Source organism: Ascaphus truei, chromosome 3, assembly GCF_040206685.1.
Source record: "Ascaphus truei isolate aAscTru1 chromosome 3, aAscTru1.hap1, whole genome shotgun sequence".
NCBI classification, from domain to species: Eukaryota; Metazoa; Chordata; class Amphibia; order Anura; family Ascaphidae; genus Ascaphus; species Ascaphus truei.
Window position 1 is genome coordinate 370,634,212 of NC_134485.1, and position 20,220 is coordinate 370,654,431.

The 20,220-nt window shown below is 40.9% G+C and overlaps 1 protein-coding gene across 2 annotated transcripts in view; it reads left to right on the forward strand.

Moving 5' to 3' along the window:
- Window positions 1-1,272: 1,272 nt before the first annotated feature.
- FLT1 (fms related receptor tyrosine kinase 1) overlaps window positions 1,273-20,220 on the forward strand; it is a 96,458-nt gene continuing 77,510 nt past the window's right edge. Inside the window, exons 1-2 of one of the 2 annotated variants that reach the window (XM_075592190.1) lie at window positions 1,273-1,781; window positions 18,583-18,679. In XM_075592190.1, the coding sequence (XP_075448305.1) occupies window positions 1,721-1,781; window positions 18,583-18,679 (158 nt within the window). In that variant the 5' untranslated portion in view covers window positions 1,273-1,720. The remainder of the gene's footprint in view (window positions 1,782-18,582; window positions 18,680-20,220) is intronic. The other variant, XM_075592191.1, reaches the window with a different exon arrangement.

The window sequence follows — 20,220 nt, forward strand, 5'->3', positions numbered from 1 at the left end:
TAATTATTTGATGTTAACACGGTCTGCATATAGAAAGATGTTGTCTTTTTAATTAATTGGAAAGAGTGGTCAATCAAAACATTTTGTCTGAGACAGTCTCTATTCAGAATATCCCCTCTGCTTTTCCCAATATATATATATATAATACATCCCCTCGTGTTCCTAGTAAAGCCAGACAAGACTGGGGTACAGTATATTCATATTACACAGAGAAAAAGACTATGCTCAAATTCCTTGATAGGAATCCTCTCACATTCATATCGATTATTAGACACTGCAGAGACATCCTTACCGGACTGTGAGTGTACTGTATGCAGCGCGGCATAGGTTTCATGGCAATATAATAATATATACAGCAATCTGGACAAGTAAGAGGGGTTATGAGTTAAACATAACGTAAAATATTCACGAATCCGTTTGTAGTATATTTTATACTAGCAGAAGTCTAGGTTGTGCTCATAGGTTGAACTCGATTTCTCATCATCATCTAATATGTAACGCTGAATAACTTCAAATATACATATATTTACAAGTAATGTAATATATGTCCTGAAAAACGAATGCTATTTATATTATGTCTACGTAATTAAAAACTAGTACCATATATGTGTACTAGTGAGAGACACACACACACACACACACACACACACACACACACACACACACACACACACTGTAACTACAAGATGACGTTATCTATTTACTATGATTAAATATGTTTTTTTTTTCTCGAAAGCCTATCGGTATAATTTGCAGTGACTGAGAGACAGAACCTGTAAAATACACCAGTTGTACAGTTTCCCTCCCCCCCCCCCCTTCATTTTCCCCTAAAAATCACGGAATTACTTGACTATCTAGGATTCTCCTTTATTCTGCCTGCAGTCTCTAGGCTGGTAAATACTGTATGCCCAATAACACATATCGAAGGTGTTTAATGAGCCTTAGAAGTGAATACTTCCACGTGTGAAGCAATAATGAGGACAGTACGCAGATTTCTTTGGTGCTGCTGGGAACTGCAGCCTGTAGCTGACAATGTTGTGTTTTTGTTTTTTTAGGAGAACTGTTCCGATCCCAAAATAGCAACTGTGCTTCTTTCTTTTTCGGTGACCCTTATTTTCAGCGACCCTTCTCCCCAATGGAGTTGAGCAATTCATGTTGCAGTGCAGCCCGTCCCTGATTTGCAGCAGGTCTCGCTCTGCCTGTGCTGAGCACTGCGCGATGGTCCTGCAGGGAGTGTGCACTGAGCGAGCTGCTGGCTGGGAGATGGCTCAGTGACAGCATGTTCTTTTATACCAAGAGCTAGGGACTTACTGCGGAGGGCGGAGCCCCCGGCGGCCACAGGACAGAAGAGGTTATATGAGGGGTGTGAGAATGTGGTTCTGCATAATGAAAGGATATTTCCCAGGAGTTCCAGCACATCATCCCTATCTTCCAGGAACCAGGATACTCATTGCCTCTCGCTCCCAAGAAGACACAGCCTTGTAGCAGAGGAGACATACAGTAAGGGGGCTGCTAAAGAGGACAGTACTGCTGGATGGTGCTCAGCGCAGGATACACTTTTATCATTCACACCTTGGGGACCAGAGAGGAGAGGGAATCCAAAGTCACCGGGAGCGCAGATCATCTTCATTTATTCTTACTAGTATTGACCTTTCCTTGTTGTTGCTCTTGTCTTTTGAATTGTGGGACATAGGGAAGGGTTAGGATTGCCCAGGCAGCAATGATACACAGTGTGACCGTGGCGATGCTGTGTCTGCTCTTTGGATGCTTGCTGCTAACAGGTAGGTGCACTGCTATTTCCAATGGCCACAAGTTTAACTAAGTTTCACTTGTTTTCAATGTTATTAACCCCTTGAGCGCCACAGGGGCCTGCAACACATTTCAATGCAGAAGAAGAGAAATGAGTGATCCTGGAAAACTGTATACAGTAGGTAGTTAATAAGGGCATTATTTGTCTATATATATATATATATATATATATATATATATATATATATATATATATATATACATACACACACACACACACACACACACACACACACACACACACACACACACACACACACACACACACACTATATATATATATATATATATTTGGCAAATTACTGTATGAGCATGATGATATAGACATAGTGTGTATATATATATATAAAAAAAAAAAAAGAGAGAAATTAAGCATTTTGTAAATACTGATATGCTCAACATAGTATGTACATATGGTAACTTCTATTAGTGGCACTCCCCAAATAGCAAATGATATATACTAATGAGATATACTATGTCTACAGTATATCATCATGTATATCATATATATATACACACACACACACACACACACACACACACACACACACACACACACACACACACACACACACACACACACACACAAAAAAATTTTTTTTATTACTGTACTGTAATAATACTGGTTCAAAAAAACACCAGTAAGCAGAAAAATAACATGGCTTTTAATACAGTTGCAAAAACGTAATACGATTTACAAAACAAAAGCATTGTTTTCCTTTTGGATAAGAAGGGTATTTTTTGGTATCAGATGGTTCTCAATAGATCCACTGTAACAGGAAATCATGTTTGATCTGGATCCCACAATTATTCACACACTTGCTCAATTTTCAGTAAATAGATTTGAATTGTGCTGGATTATTCCGTTTTAAAGAAAGCTGCTTTCTGCTTTGGGAATTTATATTAGTTTTCTTATGACTGAATCTGGAGGAAGTTCCATTGACTGGTGAAAACATACACTTGAATTCTGAGAAATTAGTAGTGTTCTGATTGGAGAACTGGATGCTTCTCAGAAATCAGGTGATCACCATAAAGCTGAATCAGAGATTATAAAGGTTAAATATGAATTGGCTGAAAGAGGGAGTCTAGAGTATTATATATCTTATCCTCAAAAAATCCTTAGGGTTTTGTGTGATGCCTTCTATTGTAACTATGGTTCTTGAGTATGTTTTGAGAATTCTACCTAATGAAGGACCCTAAGAGGTTGGAAAAGAATGTAACATATCAACTACTCGTTGGCCCAATAAAAGGTACTCCACTACCTACTACTTCTACCTCCTTTGTTGTTTTACCACATGGAAGAAAGAGTCAACACAGCTACCCATCCTTCTTTGCCTACCAACAGAAAACTGATCTCTTGAAGCCCTTATCCTGGATAAAAAATAGGGTGTTATTTTCCTTTGAGAATGTATGGAAATCTATTCTTTTTTAATGCTAATTACATGGATTGATACATGTACTGTAATTAAATGTGTGGCTGCAGATAGGATGAGATCAGAAATAAAATGTTCTACATTGCAATATTTTGATGAAACAGGTCATTTGTAGACATGGTTTAACCAGTCAAAATCAGTTTCTGACTTTGCCATTCAAAGTCCGTTCTGGGTGTAAAATTTGTCGATGGATTGTTACAGTTTCAATCCATGCGGATGAATCCAAAACCGCACTGGTGGATTTTAACAATCCATCCGTGGATCCCGTAATCCGTTGATGAATTTCCGTTGATGAATTTTAAGAATCCAATCTGCGGGATTCAATAATTCACCTGCAGATTGCTGAAGCCATGGATTGGATTCGTAGGCAAATCCCCATTTTGAGACTGATCTGCTGAAATCTACAGACGAAAGGAATCGGCCAATTTATGGCAGATCCACATCCTCCCCAAAAATGTGCCCATCTTTAGTCATTCGGTTGTATAACATTGTAACTGGTGGATGGCATTAATTAGTGAGCGATCTGTTAGGATGACAGTGTTGCTTATATGATATATCATTATCCACTGTATGTGATATGTTTTAAAAATTACAATTTCAAATCAGTGTACACTGTACTACAAACATAATTATAAACCAGAATGTAGCCTATTATCTATGCTCAGTGACAATAAGAGGGTAATATATCAATGCAAAATAAATTGTGTCTATGTACAGTCACAACAAACTTGTATATAGTAGCAAAGAAGGTTATACCCCCAGAGACCTGAAGGACGTTATGGTGCAATTTAAAAAAAGAGAACTTAAGCATTTTGTAAATACTGATATGCTCAACATAGTATGTACATAAGGTAACTTCTATTATTGACACTCCCCAAATAGCAAATGAATACACATGGGATACAATTGTAGCATGCTCAGATACAAATTATTCTCTATGTCTTCATTTTGCTTCAAAATTGCTGTGTTACATCACCCCTCAAGTGTATGCAAAACATTAAACCCATTCTGTATGAAATAGTAATTCCTGTCTTCTTTGAATAACTGTCCCTACTTTTAAATACGAAGTTACTCTATATTTCTGGTTTTACACATTATGGGTTGATTCGTTATATTCTTACTGCATTCAATGAACCCCCAAGTTAGAAATACAGATGTAGTTGGCTTCACTGGTCTCCCCAATACCCCAGCATACCCAATCCATAGGATTCCAAAGTAATGTTGCTGCAGCATTCTTCAGTATGCAGATGCATACCTGAAAAAATTAACCACCTCTGTAATATTATGTTGGGTCCAGTGAAATTGAATTAGATTTTTGCATTGCTATATTTACGATTGTCTTGTTAAATGCTACCTTAGTAGAATCATATTAAGACACAAAAGAGGAAATTCTAAATAGTTCAAAAAGGCCACGGAGGACATTTTCGTCTAGAAACGGCTTGGTTGGCCACTTCAGAATACAGTATATAGAGTAAGGCCCACAGAGAAAAAATATATATATATTGTAATGTACCCATTGATGTATACTGCACCAATGAGATGTGTGGAGATGTCCAGTTATGTTCTTGCAAAAGTTCCCTCAGTTTTGTTTAGTGACTTGTGAAGCTGCAAAACATTTGAATGTACTGTAGGCTATTGGTTGGTGCGCAAGGTAACAAATATGCATACTTCTCAAATATGTGCTCAACTTACCAGTTTCATAAAATAAAAAAAGCACCAAATGGTCATGAAGGTTAGTGTTAAACGTGTTCTCTAAATAATACATGTGTATTTTTGTATGAAGTTTGAAACTTTGCAAAATTGGTTGTTCAAACTTTGCCTCCTTTGGTGCCTCAAAAGCCATTCCATCACAGAGCAAAGTATTATTGTTTAACTTTTCATTTGCTTCTATCTAAGAAAACACTACCAAACAATATAGGATACTTGCAGATACTGTATACATTACACATCTCTATGTATGTTGTTTTGGTATACGAGAAAGTTGATGAGTTGTAATCTAAGTATCTATATACAGTATATGTACTGTATTAGTAAAATTGACCAGCATTTTCTATTTCTAACCATTTTCATGAAAAACAACCCAGCACTTTCTAAATCACAATAACAGTGGAATTTTAAGTCAGTCAACTAACTGATTTAAGTCAAATTACAGCTCATGTTTTGTTTTATGCATTTTTGGCAAATTATGTTTTTACTGTCAATGCAGTAAGATGGAAAATACCATAATTTTAATGTTAAAAACTAAAACCAACCATATCTGCTATAGATATATCCTCAGAATTTATGTCTAACCTAATTTACTCAGGGGCTTGGGTGCTTTATGACTTAGTAGCACTTAATAAATGCCCCCTAACTCCTCCTTCTTTTAAATGAACTCCCCAACAGCAAACCTGTACTCTCAACCTTCAACTCTAACAACCTCTACCTTTAATACGCAGTGTCTAGATCTTTAATGTTAAAAGCTGTCATGACATGTACTCTCTCCATGCCCCTTCCACACCAATGGATAGCCATGTGTCTCCAAATTGCCTTCCCCTGTTAGTAAATGAATTGACGTTCCCCATATCTTCAACAGTCTGCTTTCCAACTCCAAAGCCCTGAAACAGTTCATCTACAGTACTTCCTCTTACCTGAGATCTTGCCCATTTGTCAAATAAACAGTCTTGTTTTCCTGTAATCTATAACAGCCCTTCTATGACTCCATCAACACCTTCACATTTTTCCTTTTCCCATTTGATTTCCTCTAACATCCCTATGCGGATGATACTGATACCTATCTCCTATTCTTACCCATGTTTCCAGCTCTCCAAATGCGCATCACAAACTCTCTCTGCTTCTATCTTTTGCATGTCTCTTGACTACATTTGACTAGAACTTAAGTATCATAAGACACATTTCACAGTTACATTCTTCCTTCTCAACAACTAAACCGTTTGTCACTATTATTGACCCTATTGTCCTGCCTCACATGTTGTTTATTGTCATGTTGCACAGTTTTTATGCCTACATACTATATATATATTTATATATATATATATATATATATATATATATATATATATATATATATATATATATATCCATATGTACAGTATATGGTGTTGTTCTACTTAAGCTATCTTATTATGCCAACTTAATTTAAATTTCTCTATGCTTCAATAAAGCTTGAATGAGCGTGTGATATGTATATATTTTTACCTTTCTTTTCATTTTTCAGTGCTGTTGTCTTTTGGGTATATTTGATTCCTTCCCTTTGTGCAGCACAGTACACTTGAAGTCCTGTGCGTCTTAAAAAAGTTACATTGGACTCTGTCTATCCTCCCTTCATTGCTTATTCCCATATTGATTCTTAAGACTTTACTTTTTTGGAAATGCCTTCCGTCCCAAGCCTCATTAAAGTTACACCTTTTGCATTGTGTTTCAGATTGGCTTTAAAGAACCACTTCTTATTATCCAAGTCTGATCCTTATCTGATCTATGCATATTCTCCCCTCTAATGGTACTCAGTGGTACTCATCATGTACTCTAGATTTTGTATTAATTTCAGACAGTTTGGAATGTCTCCACCTTCCATTCTCACATTCATTTCCCATGTGTTATTATTTGTGGCCTACTTCCAAATACATTGTAAACTGCTCTAAACAGAACAACCTTACATATTCTATTTGTATATTCTAGTATCTTGTATTTATTGTTTGGAGATGGTATTATAGCTGGTACTATCAAGCCAAAATGTTCCTGCCCTGCAGTATATTTTGACTTCTTTTATGATCCACGAATTCCTTTTTTTGGATAGAAAAATATACCACTTTTTTTCTTTGCAAGGGCAGTAGGCTTTCTAATTTAGCTTAGCTTGAAAACATTATACATTAATTTTTTTTAGATCTTAAGTGCTCTCAGTGCTCTCAGTGCGCTCAGTTCCCTCAGTGCGCTCAGTTCTCTCAGTGTGCTCGGTGCTCTCAGTGCGCTAAGTGCGCTCAGTTCTCTCATTGTTTGGAGATGTTAATATAGCTGGTACTATCTATCCACAATGTTCCTGCCCTGCTGTATATTTTGACTTCTTTTATGATCCACGTGTAGCCATGCCAACTATGGCTACTAACCTGCCCTACTCCTGGCAGTAAGCCCTGTTAAAGCAGTCCTGCCAGCAGTCAATATGGGTTTTCCCCACTCACTGGTGCTGCACTTGAGTCACTCACTGGTGCTGCACTTGAGTGACAGGGGGAGGCGGTGACATCAGGCCTGAACATGTCCAATCATGGGACAGACCTGATGCCCTCTTCCTAGCTGTACTTAAGGGTGGTGCTGCTCCAACTTTAGCAGTGCCTCTACCCCCTTAAGAGAGACAGGTCACACAGCCAAGAGCCTGACTATTGGGCCTTCTCTTCCCTTCGGAGAGAGTGAGTGTGGACCGTACCTCTGTCTCTGCTAGAGGGGCAGGGAAGAGCTGGGACTGCTGCGGGTGCCCTTGGCCTGTTGTGATGGTCCATGGACCATCTTCCAGTGGGTAGCTGAGAGTGGGACTGCATTGGGCAGAAGATTGCTGTGTAATGCTGTTGGTGTACAGACAATAAACCGTTCCTGTTATTGTACCTCCGGCCCTGTGTGTGATCTTACTGGGGGAGAGGTTATCGGTTCTACCATGGAAGATCATCTCCAGTTCCCTGGAGCCTACGGCAGATGGAGATGCTGCACTGCTAAAGATATGTAGGGTATGAACCCCAGAAGCCTAGTCCTGTGTCCCCACATCCATCGGCGGTCGACTCAGCCTCCTGTTACCAGCAGGTATCATGCACTACACGACCAGTAATGGTAGAATCTTCCACCGGGTGAGGGAAATACCGTTACACACGAATACATTCTTTGGATAGAAAAATACACCACTTTTTTTCTTTGCAAGGATTGTAGGCTTTATATTATACATAATTTTTTTTAGATCTTAAGTGCTCTCAGTGCTTTCGGTGCTCTCAGTGCGCTGAGTTCTCTATGTGCGTTCTGTGCTCTCGGTGCGCTCAGTGCTTCTCCTAGTGAGAAGATTTGGGTTGCAGGAAGTAAACTGAAAATTCAAGACCTTTGCTCTGTATAACATTAGTCATATCTGTAATTGATATTGTTTATTCTGTTTACGGCAAGTTTTGTCTGTGTAATGTCTGTGTAATGTCTATGTCATACAATGTAGGACACACTTGGAATTGAAATGTTCACCTTGTATCTTTTGTGGTAAACACATTTTAAATAAATATGTAGACCATCCTCGAAAAATGGATTGCGGTTTAAACCGACAGGGAACACGGACACATTGCTCTGGAACGAACTACAGGCTCCCCTTGTACTGAAGGGGTTAAGGTGTCACATACTTGATTTCTGGTTCAGAATTCTGCACAAATGATAACTGAATGTGGGTGGTGGAGATTCTGAGACACAACGTCACAAAAAGGAATGTGAGTGTAGTTCGATATTATATATAACACTTGTGTTATCTTACGCTATAGGAACAGAAGTGGAGACCAGATTAATTTCTAACAGTGACCACAACAAATAGTCTTAACTAAGGACAAGGAAGGGGATAAGAAGACTATCAAAGGAAATAAAGTCCATGCCTACTGAACTGATGACAGTTCTCAAGATATCATACAGTATCTGCATAGTACCCTTGCACATAGTATGCATATTCATGTTCACTACATTGTTGTAATATAATAACCCCTTAATACCAAAAGCCATTTTTATGGCTGAATGTGCATGTTACATAATTGTTTTTTTTTTATTTACAGGATTTGGGTTAGAAATAGAAAATACCACAACTTTCTGATAAACATTAGCCCTAAAAGGGTGTCTCAAAGAGTGTCCCTGCTTAGAACCCCTGATACATTTTCCTTCAGGAGTGTCTCTGCTTAGAACCCCTGATACATTTTCCCTCAGGAGTGTCTCTGCTTAGACTTATATACTAGAGTTGCAGTAAAGTGAGAGCCAAATATTATATAGCACAGGGAAGTATTCACTGAAAATGACAACACCATTATTTTTTTATAGCAGGGTTGGCTACCTCCAGCCCTCAAGAGCAAGCAACAGGTCAGGTTTTCAGGATATCCCTGCTTCAGCACAGATGGCTCAGTCTTCGATGTATCAGGGGTCTTCGATTGAGCCACCTGTGCTGAAGCAGGGATATCCTTAAAACCTGACCTCAGTAGCTCTTGAGGACTGGAGTTGGCTAACCCTGCTATATAGTGAATGTTTTATTCCCAGATCTAGAACTTCATCAGAAATTTCAACAACAGAGATGAGTGCATGTGTTGAAATTTGCTTTGGGAATTTTATGGCAAAAGAAACTGGGGAATTTTGAGTTTAGCGATCTTTGACAATTGACAAATTTCGCCTCATTCATGAAAAATGTGCACATCTCTGTAATTGCTTCTACGTGTATGTCTCTAGAATTGTCTCTTTCTTGGAATTTGCAATGCACCCTGGGGATTACTTACTAAAGTCTCCCTGCTGCTAAACTGGTGCAAAACGAATGCAAAGTAACAGCACCAAATATATTAAAGGGAATAATCCCATTGTTTGCTATAAGATTAATTTTCCCAAAACATCTGGGCCTCCTTTATGTACTGCGTTTGCCCCAGTTTTGTAGCTCATACACTTAAGTAAATAATGCACATTGAGTCAAGTTGAGTGCATATATTCCAAAATAGTTTGCAATTACATTTTTTCACGGATTTGCAAAATCCCATGAAGTGGTGGAAAAAAACATTTTTTGCAGCATCAATGCATCAGTATCTGAGTATATGTGATGTAATAAATAAACATCTTGATGCATCACCTCTCATGCCTGATAATATCATTACAAATAATGAAGCATTTTGCATGAAGGCTTTAAAGGATAAAGTAAACATGGTCATGTATGAACATGTGTTAAATACAATTATTAGAATGTAACAAATGTAACCCTACTCACCCGCCTCTAAAGGAGGCCACATCAGTTCTACTATATACATTGGAAGTGCTCAGCCTTTCATACTTTTTCATGTTGCTGGGTAGGTAGGTGCAGGCTGGGCGTGAATAAGCATATAGAAAAAGGATGGGCGCAAGGAACTTTTGTAAAACATAAAAGGTGCTTAATTTGACATCAGTCTGTAAGGCTAAGGCCATACAGCCTTCGCCGGTGCGGAGACGTGCGAAGGCTGTGACGTCAACCGCGTGAAGCGAGCGTGTTTTCTGTCCATGGTGGACGTGCCATGGGGGGGCGTGTCTAGGGGTGTCACGGAGCTGGTTTGCCCTCATGGGGCGAACCGCTCACGTGACCTGCCTGTCGCATCAAGAAATAATTTTTCTTGACGCAATGCGCGCCCCTCCTACTTGCGCCCGCGCTGTCTATGGGTGTGATTAATGTCTTTATGTAATATGACCGTGCCCCACGCTGACACCTCAGTTTGGTCTGCGGCAGTATGGACCTGCCCTAAGGCTCCACAGGAATTGACATACATTCCACTTGACAGAAAACTTGTGGAAAAACATATTACTTAGCACTTCATCCCCTGGTAGTTCGCACTAATACACTGGGGAGGTAATATACTTGTTACCTGTAGTAAGGGATACATTGGCAGTCTATTGCATAGAGTTACTGATCCCCTATATCGAATGGGCCTTTCAGAAATACACTTTGGACTTCGAGTTTAGCAACCCACAATTATGTGCTGCATACTTCTTCCATACCAGTGTTATCAGGATTGCATTAGGAACTTCCTTTTCAGTAGTGAGAGCAATCTTGGATCCTTGCTACTGGCTACTGGCGCTTACTTAATGGAGCGTTTCTAACTAAAACAGCAAATGGTGACAGGACACATAATTATACACTTAACTATACACATAAACCTATTTACAGGACTCACAGTGAGGATCTCAGTCAGAACTCTGAAGAACCTGTATCTAGAACATTGGGTAGAGCTATATATAACCTTCTTTCAACCTATGGTGACATCACTGGTCACAATACACACTGAAGAAGGGCAGTACAAGAGTGATCCCATCCAGTTAACCCATTAAGGCAGTTAACCCCTTATAGAATTAGTATTCCCCAGAGGGGGGCTAGACAAACAATACAAATATTATAGTCAAATGCTATATTCTATACATTATGATAGAAGAATATGGGACATGCACCCCAAAACTAGTGCTCAAGTACTGCTGGCATAATAAAGTCTTGAAATCCTTTAAGTCATGGGATATGTGTAGCCGGACAGAGAAAACTGCATTTCATATAAATATCCAGGTCTCATAAAATAACGTAGACAAGCATACAGGCTGGGCTGGGGGGTAATGAATAAGGAGGAGAGCAGAGTTACCAAGTGCCCAACAAAAGTGACTAACCTGGCGCATTATGATAGTTATAATCACCCTTGGTTAGACACACAAAACATCCCTTGTATACCTAAAGCATTTGCTTTACTTACAAAAATAATTGCAACAGCCATGGGTTCTTATTCTGTTGAATGAAGAATTAGGTTCAGGGGTATATGGAATTATGATGTTGTTCTAACTTTTCAGTCTCTAAGTAAAAATAAAACCCAAACTAGCTATAATATTTCAATTCCACAGATCAGTACTGATGATTACGATGTGAAGAACCATGATACCCATGGGACACATAAATATCACTGGGCAGTTGTATTAGAACTACTGATCATACACTGCAAGTGTTACCATGAGTTATTCTGGTTTGAAGTCCAACGGCTTTACTACTGTGTCATTCCCCCCAGTGCAGATGGAATGGCATGTCTGTCAACAAAGCTTTGGAACCTGGAGATTGCAAACTTTGCTTGTTTTGTTTTCTAGATAATATTGGTCCATATAATCCTGGTCACGTCTAGTTGTATGACATGATGATTGGTTAGGACTGAGAACTTATTGATTGTTACATCAGTGAATTGCAAGTTCATCCAACACTGATGACTTATGTTGTCTTTAACATACAAATGTATCTTAAGGGATGTCAAATATAAAGATGAAGGATGGAAGCAAAGATTAAAATTGCTGTTGAAAGATAAAAGGGCTGTCATAGATATTGTATCCTAGGTTTTACACCTTTTTTTGGAGGAACACAAACTATTCTTCATACATGTTGTTACAAAAGATAGCTTACAGTTGATAGAGATAAGAACACTCCTGCAAAAAAAAAATGGAATACTAACCAGTGTGTGTTCTAAAGTTTAATTAGCAAAAACATTGGAACATTGGAAAGATACCAGGGGACAAACAGAGACTTTTTGTTGAACTTATTTTCGGTGCTTACACCATCACAAAACATAATGGGGTGCTATGTATTAAGGCATTTAGATTCCATTCTTGCCTTTTCATGATGCACCTCGGATCATCGGTGTTTCAATGTGTTAAATACTGTACCCTGTGTGTCTCAGCTTGTGTTTTCTTGGAGAAGTTAAAGCTAGAGTTACCTGTCACCCCTCCCCTCCACTCACTTCCTCTTATGCTGGTTATCAAAAACTTAAGCCAACAATTAACTTGACATAAACCCCTCTGTTTAACAATAGGAAAACACACACTTCTTTCTCAGATTCAGGCAAAAATGAATTCTTCGATGTTAACAATTTAATAAACAGATCTCATTCTCTTGTTTAATGAAAGCATTCAACTATAGTCTGAACATTTTGATACTGTAAGGAATACCCCTACATATATGCTTCAGTTTAGACAAACAAACTAAGATTTTAGGACATTTGTATGCAACTGATTGAAATTTGTCCCATATTGACGTTAGAAAAGAAACACTTGGTCCAATTAGTCTGCGCATTATAAGGAAGTTTAGTGAGCCATGAGATGTATGTTTGCTGAAATGGCTGATTGAAAACAATGGGCGTTTCTCCAGCTAGTGCATTTGGTATGTCCTCTGCAACCCACCAGTGGGAATAATAATGGCTAAAAGTGACAGATCCTTTAACAAATAGATCCTTAAAACAAGATGTGAAAATCCAGGTATTAAAATGACATACATGAAAATGTGATCACTAAAGAAATTACTTTTCCAGCACTAAAATATCAAACATGTCTCTCTCTATACACATGTTGCCCTCCTTGCCCGGCTCTAAAGGAGTTTACATCAGATGCACTATAAACATGGCTGGGCTAAGTCTCTCATTCCTTTTCAGGGTGCTGGATCCATCCAGGCTTGGTGTGAATATGCAGATAAAATAATGATTGGCGCCAGGAACTTTTATAGTACAAAGAGGTTTATTCACAGCCTTTGATAATGCTCGCCATACAAAATGTACTTCACTTCAGACATTTTAACTGCTAGTAAATAATATGCTTACTCTGAGCTGCTTCTCCCTTCTACACTAGGTAGGTACTTAGGCCTCTTTAGGCTTCATTCCCATGGCAGCTCTCACCCATATGCTGGGGAGGTCCTTATGCTTGTGTCCTTTAGTATTGGTTAGATTGGAAATATCCTTTATCGCATCAATAGTGCCCAATCTCACGGGGCCACGGTGGTACACTCTGCTTCTCAGGGATCAGTATCCACTTACTGTCTACTGCCCACCTCGTCCATGCATATTGGATAAGGAGTTTACTAAGGACTTGCCGGGGGTACCATTTCGATTATGGTCTGGAGCTACTACTCTGAGAACTCCTACTAAGAACATGCTTTCTCCTCTTACTGAATGTGAATAATCTTGGTCCATTACTATAGGCGCTAACTAAATGGGGCACGTTCCCTAACTGAAAACAATAAAGGTGATAAGACGCCCTTAGAACAGTACATATAGCCAGTGTTCGACAAACCTATACATTTGCTCGCCCCGGGCGAGTGGATTTAACCCCCGGGCGAGTAAATATTGGCCCAAGCAGCACACGTTTGGTACTAGGTGGCGAGTAGATTTTTTTGTGTGGCGAGTAGATTTTTTGGTGATTTGTCAACCACTGCATATAGCGATTCACTTAAGAATATTTACATGACAGTGAGGCTATCCCCCAAGTGCCACTCCTGAGGAACCTGGTTCTAGAATACTCAGGGAAGCTATATGTACCCTTTCATCTCGTTATGATGACATCACTGGTCATGAGAACTACTGGGGGAGTGGCTATCCCTTCTGAAAGTCATTCTTCATCACATGATGGGGAGAGGGGCATTATCCTGCGTGAGCCCATACAGTTATCCCTTTAAGGCTGTTAACCTTTTAACTGAAATAGTAGGCCCTACGTACTTTACATTCTAAATACACAGCATATCATTATTAATGAAAAAACCTAAAGGGCATTGAAAAATACGTTTTAGGATAGATATGGTTTAAGGCACAATTAAAACTGATAACATAAAGAGATGCAAAAATGGTTCAGAAAAAGAGTTTCATAATACTAAAGAAAGTTAAAATGCTCTTAAATGGGAGATGGCTTAGGGGCCTTTATGTAGAGTTCTGATCAAGCTGTTTTCGACTGAAATTCCCAAACGAAGTCAATGAGGGACTTGAATTGGGAGTTTCTTTTCTAGTATTAGAAACCAAAGACCTGCTAGTTGTGATAATCTATGATTAAGGTAAGTGTGCAGTATTATTAACTTTATACAAATGTCAGAAAAAGCCATGCAAGTGAAGGCCACTCATCATCAGTTTAGCAATAGAGATAATCAATTAGATTTAAAGAGAACTGTGATACCTGAAGAATTAACATGCTATTCTATTAACATTCATTTATAGAAAGCTATTGACTAATTAAAATGTGATCAAATCATAATCGGCACTATTGCAGTCTAATGAATAACCCTCCCCCCCCCCAAGAGTTGAACTACTTTTAATGTCTTCTTAAGACATTTGTCCTAAGCTTTATGTATTTTGAATTTTGCTCCAACTTAACTTTAGCTTTTATTTAGAATACATTTTTGTGGTTAGCAAAATGAATGCTGTGATGTTTTTTGCATCAGGCATCTCTGGTTTCATTTGTTTGATTTGTGATCAAAGCAAGCATCATAATAGTTCATAATATCTCAGTCTCTGCTGAAAATCTGGTGCAAAAAATAGAACTAATTTAATCAATTAAAATCCCTTGTTTAATAGAATTGTTTTTCTTTGATCAAACGGGGGCTGTTTTACAGTTTTTGCATCAATGTTGTTGTGCAGGTGAAAGATTCAGAAAAATAGCTTACTAACAACTTATTCCTTTTTGGTTACATCCCACTGGAATGAGCTGTGTGAATTGTACTATACTATATGCATTATACTCACTGGGCGAATGTCTAGGAATACCAATGTTATTGCAATGTACAAGGGTATGGACATCACAGTAGTGTGTGGTGGCTGGAGAACATTATTAATAGTCACCGATCTGCAACCTTTTTGGAGAGACTAATTCTATAGATAGAGTGGTCTGGGTGACCTGCCTCCCTTTCCTTTGGTATTGTAAATACAGGGCCACAGACAGCTTCCCAGGGGCTCGGGACTAGAGTTTCTACTACCACCCCCCCTCCCAGGGTCAGCAGCCTTGCAAGCCCCCCTCTCTATCTCTCACACCTTCATCTCTCTGCTCCCTCTCATCCTCTCTCTCCTCCTTCTCTCCGCTCCCTCACCTCTCTCCCACCCTCCCTCATGCCCCCACCTCTCTCTTTCTATCCCTCACAACCTCACATCTCTCCCTCATTCCCACCTCTCTCCAATGCTCCAAAGTTCTCTCTCTCTCACCTCTCTCTCCCACGCCCCACCTCTATCTCTCATCTCTCTCTCCCATGACCCCACCTCTCTCAACTCCCTCTCCCATACCCCCACCTCTATCTCTCACCTCTCTCACCCTTGCCCCAACCTCTATTTCTCATCTCTCTCTCCCATGACAGCACCTCTCTTCACATCTCTCTCCCACACCCCCACCTCTATATCTCATTTCCCTCTCCCACACTCCACCTTTCTCTGCCATGCCTTACTTCTCTCTCACCTCTCTCTCCCATGCTCCCACCTCTTTTTCCCTCATGCCTGACCTCTCTCTTTCACATCTCTCTCCCACGCCCCACCTCTCTCTCCCACCTCTCTCCCCTGCCCCCAGTTCTCTCCCACCTTTTTCTTCCCCTCCCCATCTCATCTCCCACCTCTTTCTCCCATGCCCCAGCTCTCTCTCCTACCTCCCTCTCCCATGTCCCCACTTCTCTCTCCCTCACACCCTAACCTCCCTTTCCCTCATGCCTCCATCTATCTCTCACATCTTTCTCTCCCAAGGCCCCCTGTCTCCTAAATAGCTCTCCCAGTCCCCCGCCTCTCTCTCCCTCATGCCCACACCTCCCACTCTTTCCAATCCCCACTCCCTCTCGCTCATGCCCCCACTTCCCCACACAACACACCCCATCTCCTGCTCTCCCTCCTATCTAGCTCTCTCAGGCCCCCACTTCTAGATCTCCCACATCCCCACCTGTTTCTCCCACACTCCCACCTCTCCACCAATACACATAATAACTCACTCCCCAATACACATAATAACCCCGCCCTCCCCAATACACATAACCCCTCCTCCCCATACATATAATCTCCCTTCCCCTAATACACCCCTCCCCAAATTCATACAACACCCCTCCCCTAATACAGATGTAGCAGAGTCCTCTTACTCTGCCTCTGGTGCGGGGAACTGCTCCACTGCCAACTGGTCAGCGGACCGGTAGTCGGAGAAACTGTAGGGCACACATGCGCAGTATCAGCAGGAGCAATGGCCATCTTGGAAGTGCGGAACCACAATTCCCAGAAGCCTCTGGACGAAGTTACAGTGGCCACCTTGAATGGCTCCGCATGTATTGTATGGGAAAGTACAAGTCCCAGAATGCTTGCGGAATGGCGCCGGGGGCTTTCAGGAGACTGAACCAGAAAGGAGGGTGCTCAAGAGGAGGAGGATATCCTCTGGGACAAGGAGCTAGCGTGCTCAGTCATGTGGGAACCAGGACAGGAGAAGGTAGTGTCCAGGGAGCAAGTGGCTTCCAGGGCTAGGCCTAGATACTGCCCCTTAGGCCCCAGATAGGCCCTGAGCCAACACAGTACAGTATTGTAGGGAAGGCCCCAGATAGGGACCCTCCCATTAATCTGTAGCAGCACTACTGCGCGGTGGATGGACATCCATGCAGCGGACTGCGGCCTGGGACCAGCACTACACCTGGCAGCAGACAGAGGCACCCTTCCGGCTGAACGTTGCACCGCGGACCGTGCACGGGACAAGGTGTGAGGGTAGTTGTGTTGGAGGCCCCCCGATCCAGCACCCTCCTTTTGCTATTCCCTGGTCACACCTGAGACCAGGAAGGTACCCACGTGCACGACACATCACAGGGGGGGGTAGCGCTACCTCACACTTGGGTGGGATTGCTGGTACTGACACTGGGGATTATTGGTGCCACAGTACCCTCAGTACTTTGCGGGAACCACTCTGGGTGTGGGCTACGGCCTTGTACTGTTATATTGTATTGGTGTGATGTACTGTTATATCCTGTTACAGTAAATATGAGTTATAAGATACATTGGTTGTGATAGTATTCTTGCTATTGTATTGGTTCCTATAAGGAGCAAATCCCGCCTACGCTGGGATCCTCATAGGTGGAGGCGCTGCACTAATTGAGAGAGCTCACCCCATGCTCCCAGGAGTGGAGGCTAAGGCCTCCTGTGAGTGTACAGGTATCAGCAGCACATGTAATCGCCCGCGGTTTCCCTGGGCATAAGGAAAGAGGGTTACATACATAACACATACACAGTGTTGATCAGTTGGGTGTGACTTCCAGTGCGAACATGGAGGTTGGGCCTATACGGGAGGCAAGGCCGCAGCAGCTGAGAAAGGCCTGCTGCAGTGAGGGAAAACTGGGGCCCAGCAGCTGACCTCTGGCCAGTCCCATTATCCAGGTCCAGCCAGGTCCCCCACAGCGGCCAGGCCTGGGACAATTGTTCCAGCCCTCCCCCCCCCTATCAGAGGCCCTTATTGAATCCAATTCATATAGCGTTGTTTTATAAATTATGTAATAGAAGGACTGCTCATTCCAGAATCAAGCAAAGTGGCATTACTTTTTGAGGGTTTTTGGACCACTACAATAATTAAAATACAAACAACTTAGAAGTCCCATCCCTACAGTATATGCGAAGATGGTATAGGAGCACAGTATTCTTTTTAAAATTGGTCCTTGGATGCACAGTATACTGTATGTCACAGAAGGCATGTGAACACATTTCGCACGTTTGATTTACCGTATTGAGGGAATCTATGGAAAGTGTTCCATTGAATCTTAGAAATACCTACTGTAGTAAAGAGTTATTCATTATTTATCAAACTTAACGCATAAGGTTATAGCATGTTACATACATTCAGCTGTTCTCTTTTTCTTTAGGTCATAGTTCTGGATCAAGATTAAAAGCACCTGAGCTGAATATAAAAGGAAAAGAGCTAGTTGTACAAGCAGGCCAAACGATACATCTCACGTGCAGGTAAGACATGGCTTACAGTGTTACTAAGCACTATAGCTACCATATTTAACATATGGAGAGACACCGGTAGTCAAAAAGGAGCCCACCTTAGATACCTTGGAGATATGCTAATGAGATACGCAAAGTATATTTAAATGACTCGCACCCCACACTTCCTAAAATGATTTCCATAAGAACTATATTGACATGTCTAAGGCACCTTGTGAGGAATGGGGTATGGGTTTCAGGCTGACAGGATCAGAACCCACAGCCTTTGCTATCCTGGGTAGCAGCTCTAGTAGTATGAGCTTCGGCTGCTGGGTAGCACCACTATCACAGCACACAGCACACAGCACACAGCACACAGCACACAGCACACAGCACACAGCACACAGCACACAGCACACAGCACAGAGCACAGAGCACACAGCACACAGCACACAGCACACAGCACACAGCACACAGCACAGAGCACACAGCACACAGCACACAGCACACAGCACACAGCACACAGCACACAGCACACAGCACACAGCAGTTGGGAGTCTAGTAAATTTCGTAGCAGATTTGATTTCTGCAAAACTGTTGCCAATCTCTACTTGTTATGCCAATATTGGTGATATTCACCACTTCTCATACAATGATCAACTTTAGAAAGAAAAGCACCTTAATTCTTGACAATATTGGGGTCAAAGGTGGTCTTTCATTAGAATATTTTTGGCTGCCAATTTTTGGCAAACTTTTTATATCTTTTTTTTCTTTTTCACAAGTCTTAAATGTCCAAAATTCAGCATGTTTATGAACGTATGATAGTTTTGCCCATCAGCACTCTTCCTCATGAGAGAATCTTACACTAATGGCCACATTTACTAAATGATGCTAAGCTACCATATTTAGTTAAAGTAGTAATCCACATTTTTATTTTGTCTTTAATTCTATGAACCATGGTTGACACTGTTTCTCAGTGTAGAACCAAGGGTTCTCTCTATGCAGGACCACTGCTGTCTTTCAACTACAGTAGGAACCTCCTGGGTTACATGATATTCAGCTTCAGCATTAACATGTATGCAAGGAAGTCGAGTCAGTTGTTCAATGCAAACCTTTCACCTAAGTCCGCAAGCCTCAGTTTCTCTGTCTCTGTCTCTGTCTCTGTCTCTCTGTCTCTGTCTCTCTGTCTCTGTCTCTGTCTCTCTGTCTCTGTCTCTCTGTCCATGTCTCTCTGTCTCTGTCTCTGTCTCTCTGTCTCTGTCTCTCTGTCTCTGTCTCTGTGTCTCTGTGTCTCTGTGTCTCTGTGTCTCTCTGTCTCTCTGTCTCTCTGTCTCTGTCTCTCTGTCTCTATGTCTCTCTCTCTCTCTCTCTCTCTCTCTCTCTCTCTCTCTCTCTCTCTCTCTCTCTCTCTCTCTCTCTCTCTCTCTCTCCATATTTCAGTGTATGTATGTTGTTTGAATATAGATTCTATCACCCTAAGTTGTCAAAGTTTGAGTGAAAGTGTTGAACTTTGCTTTAACTTTGAGAAATCACAAACTTTTAGCTAATTACTGGAAATTTGAAGAAAAAAAAAA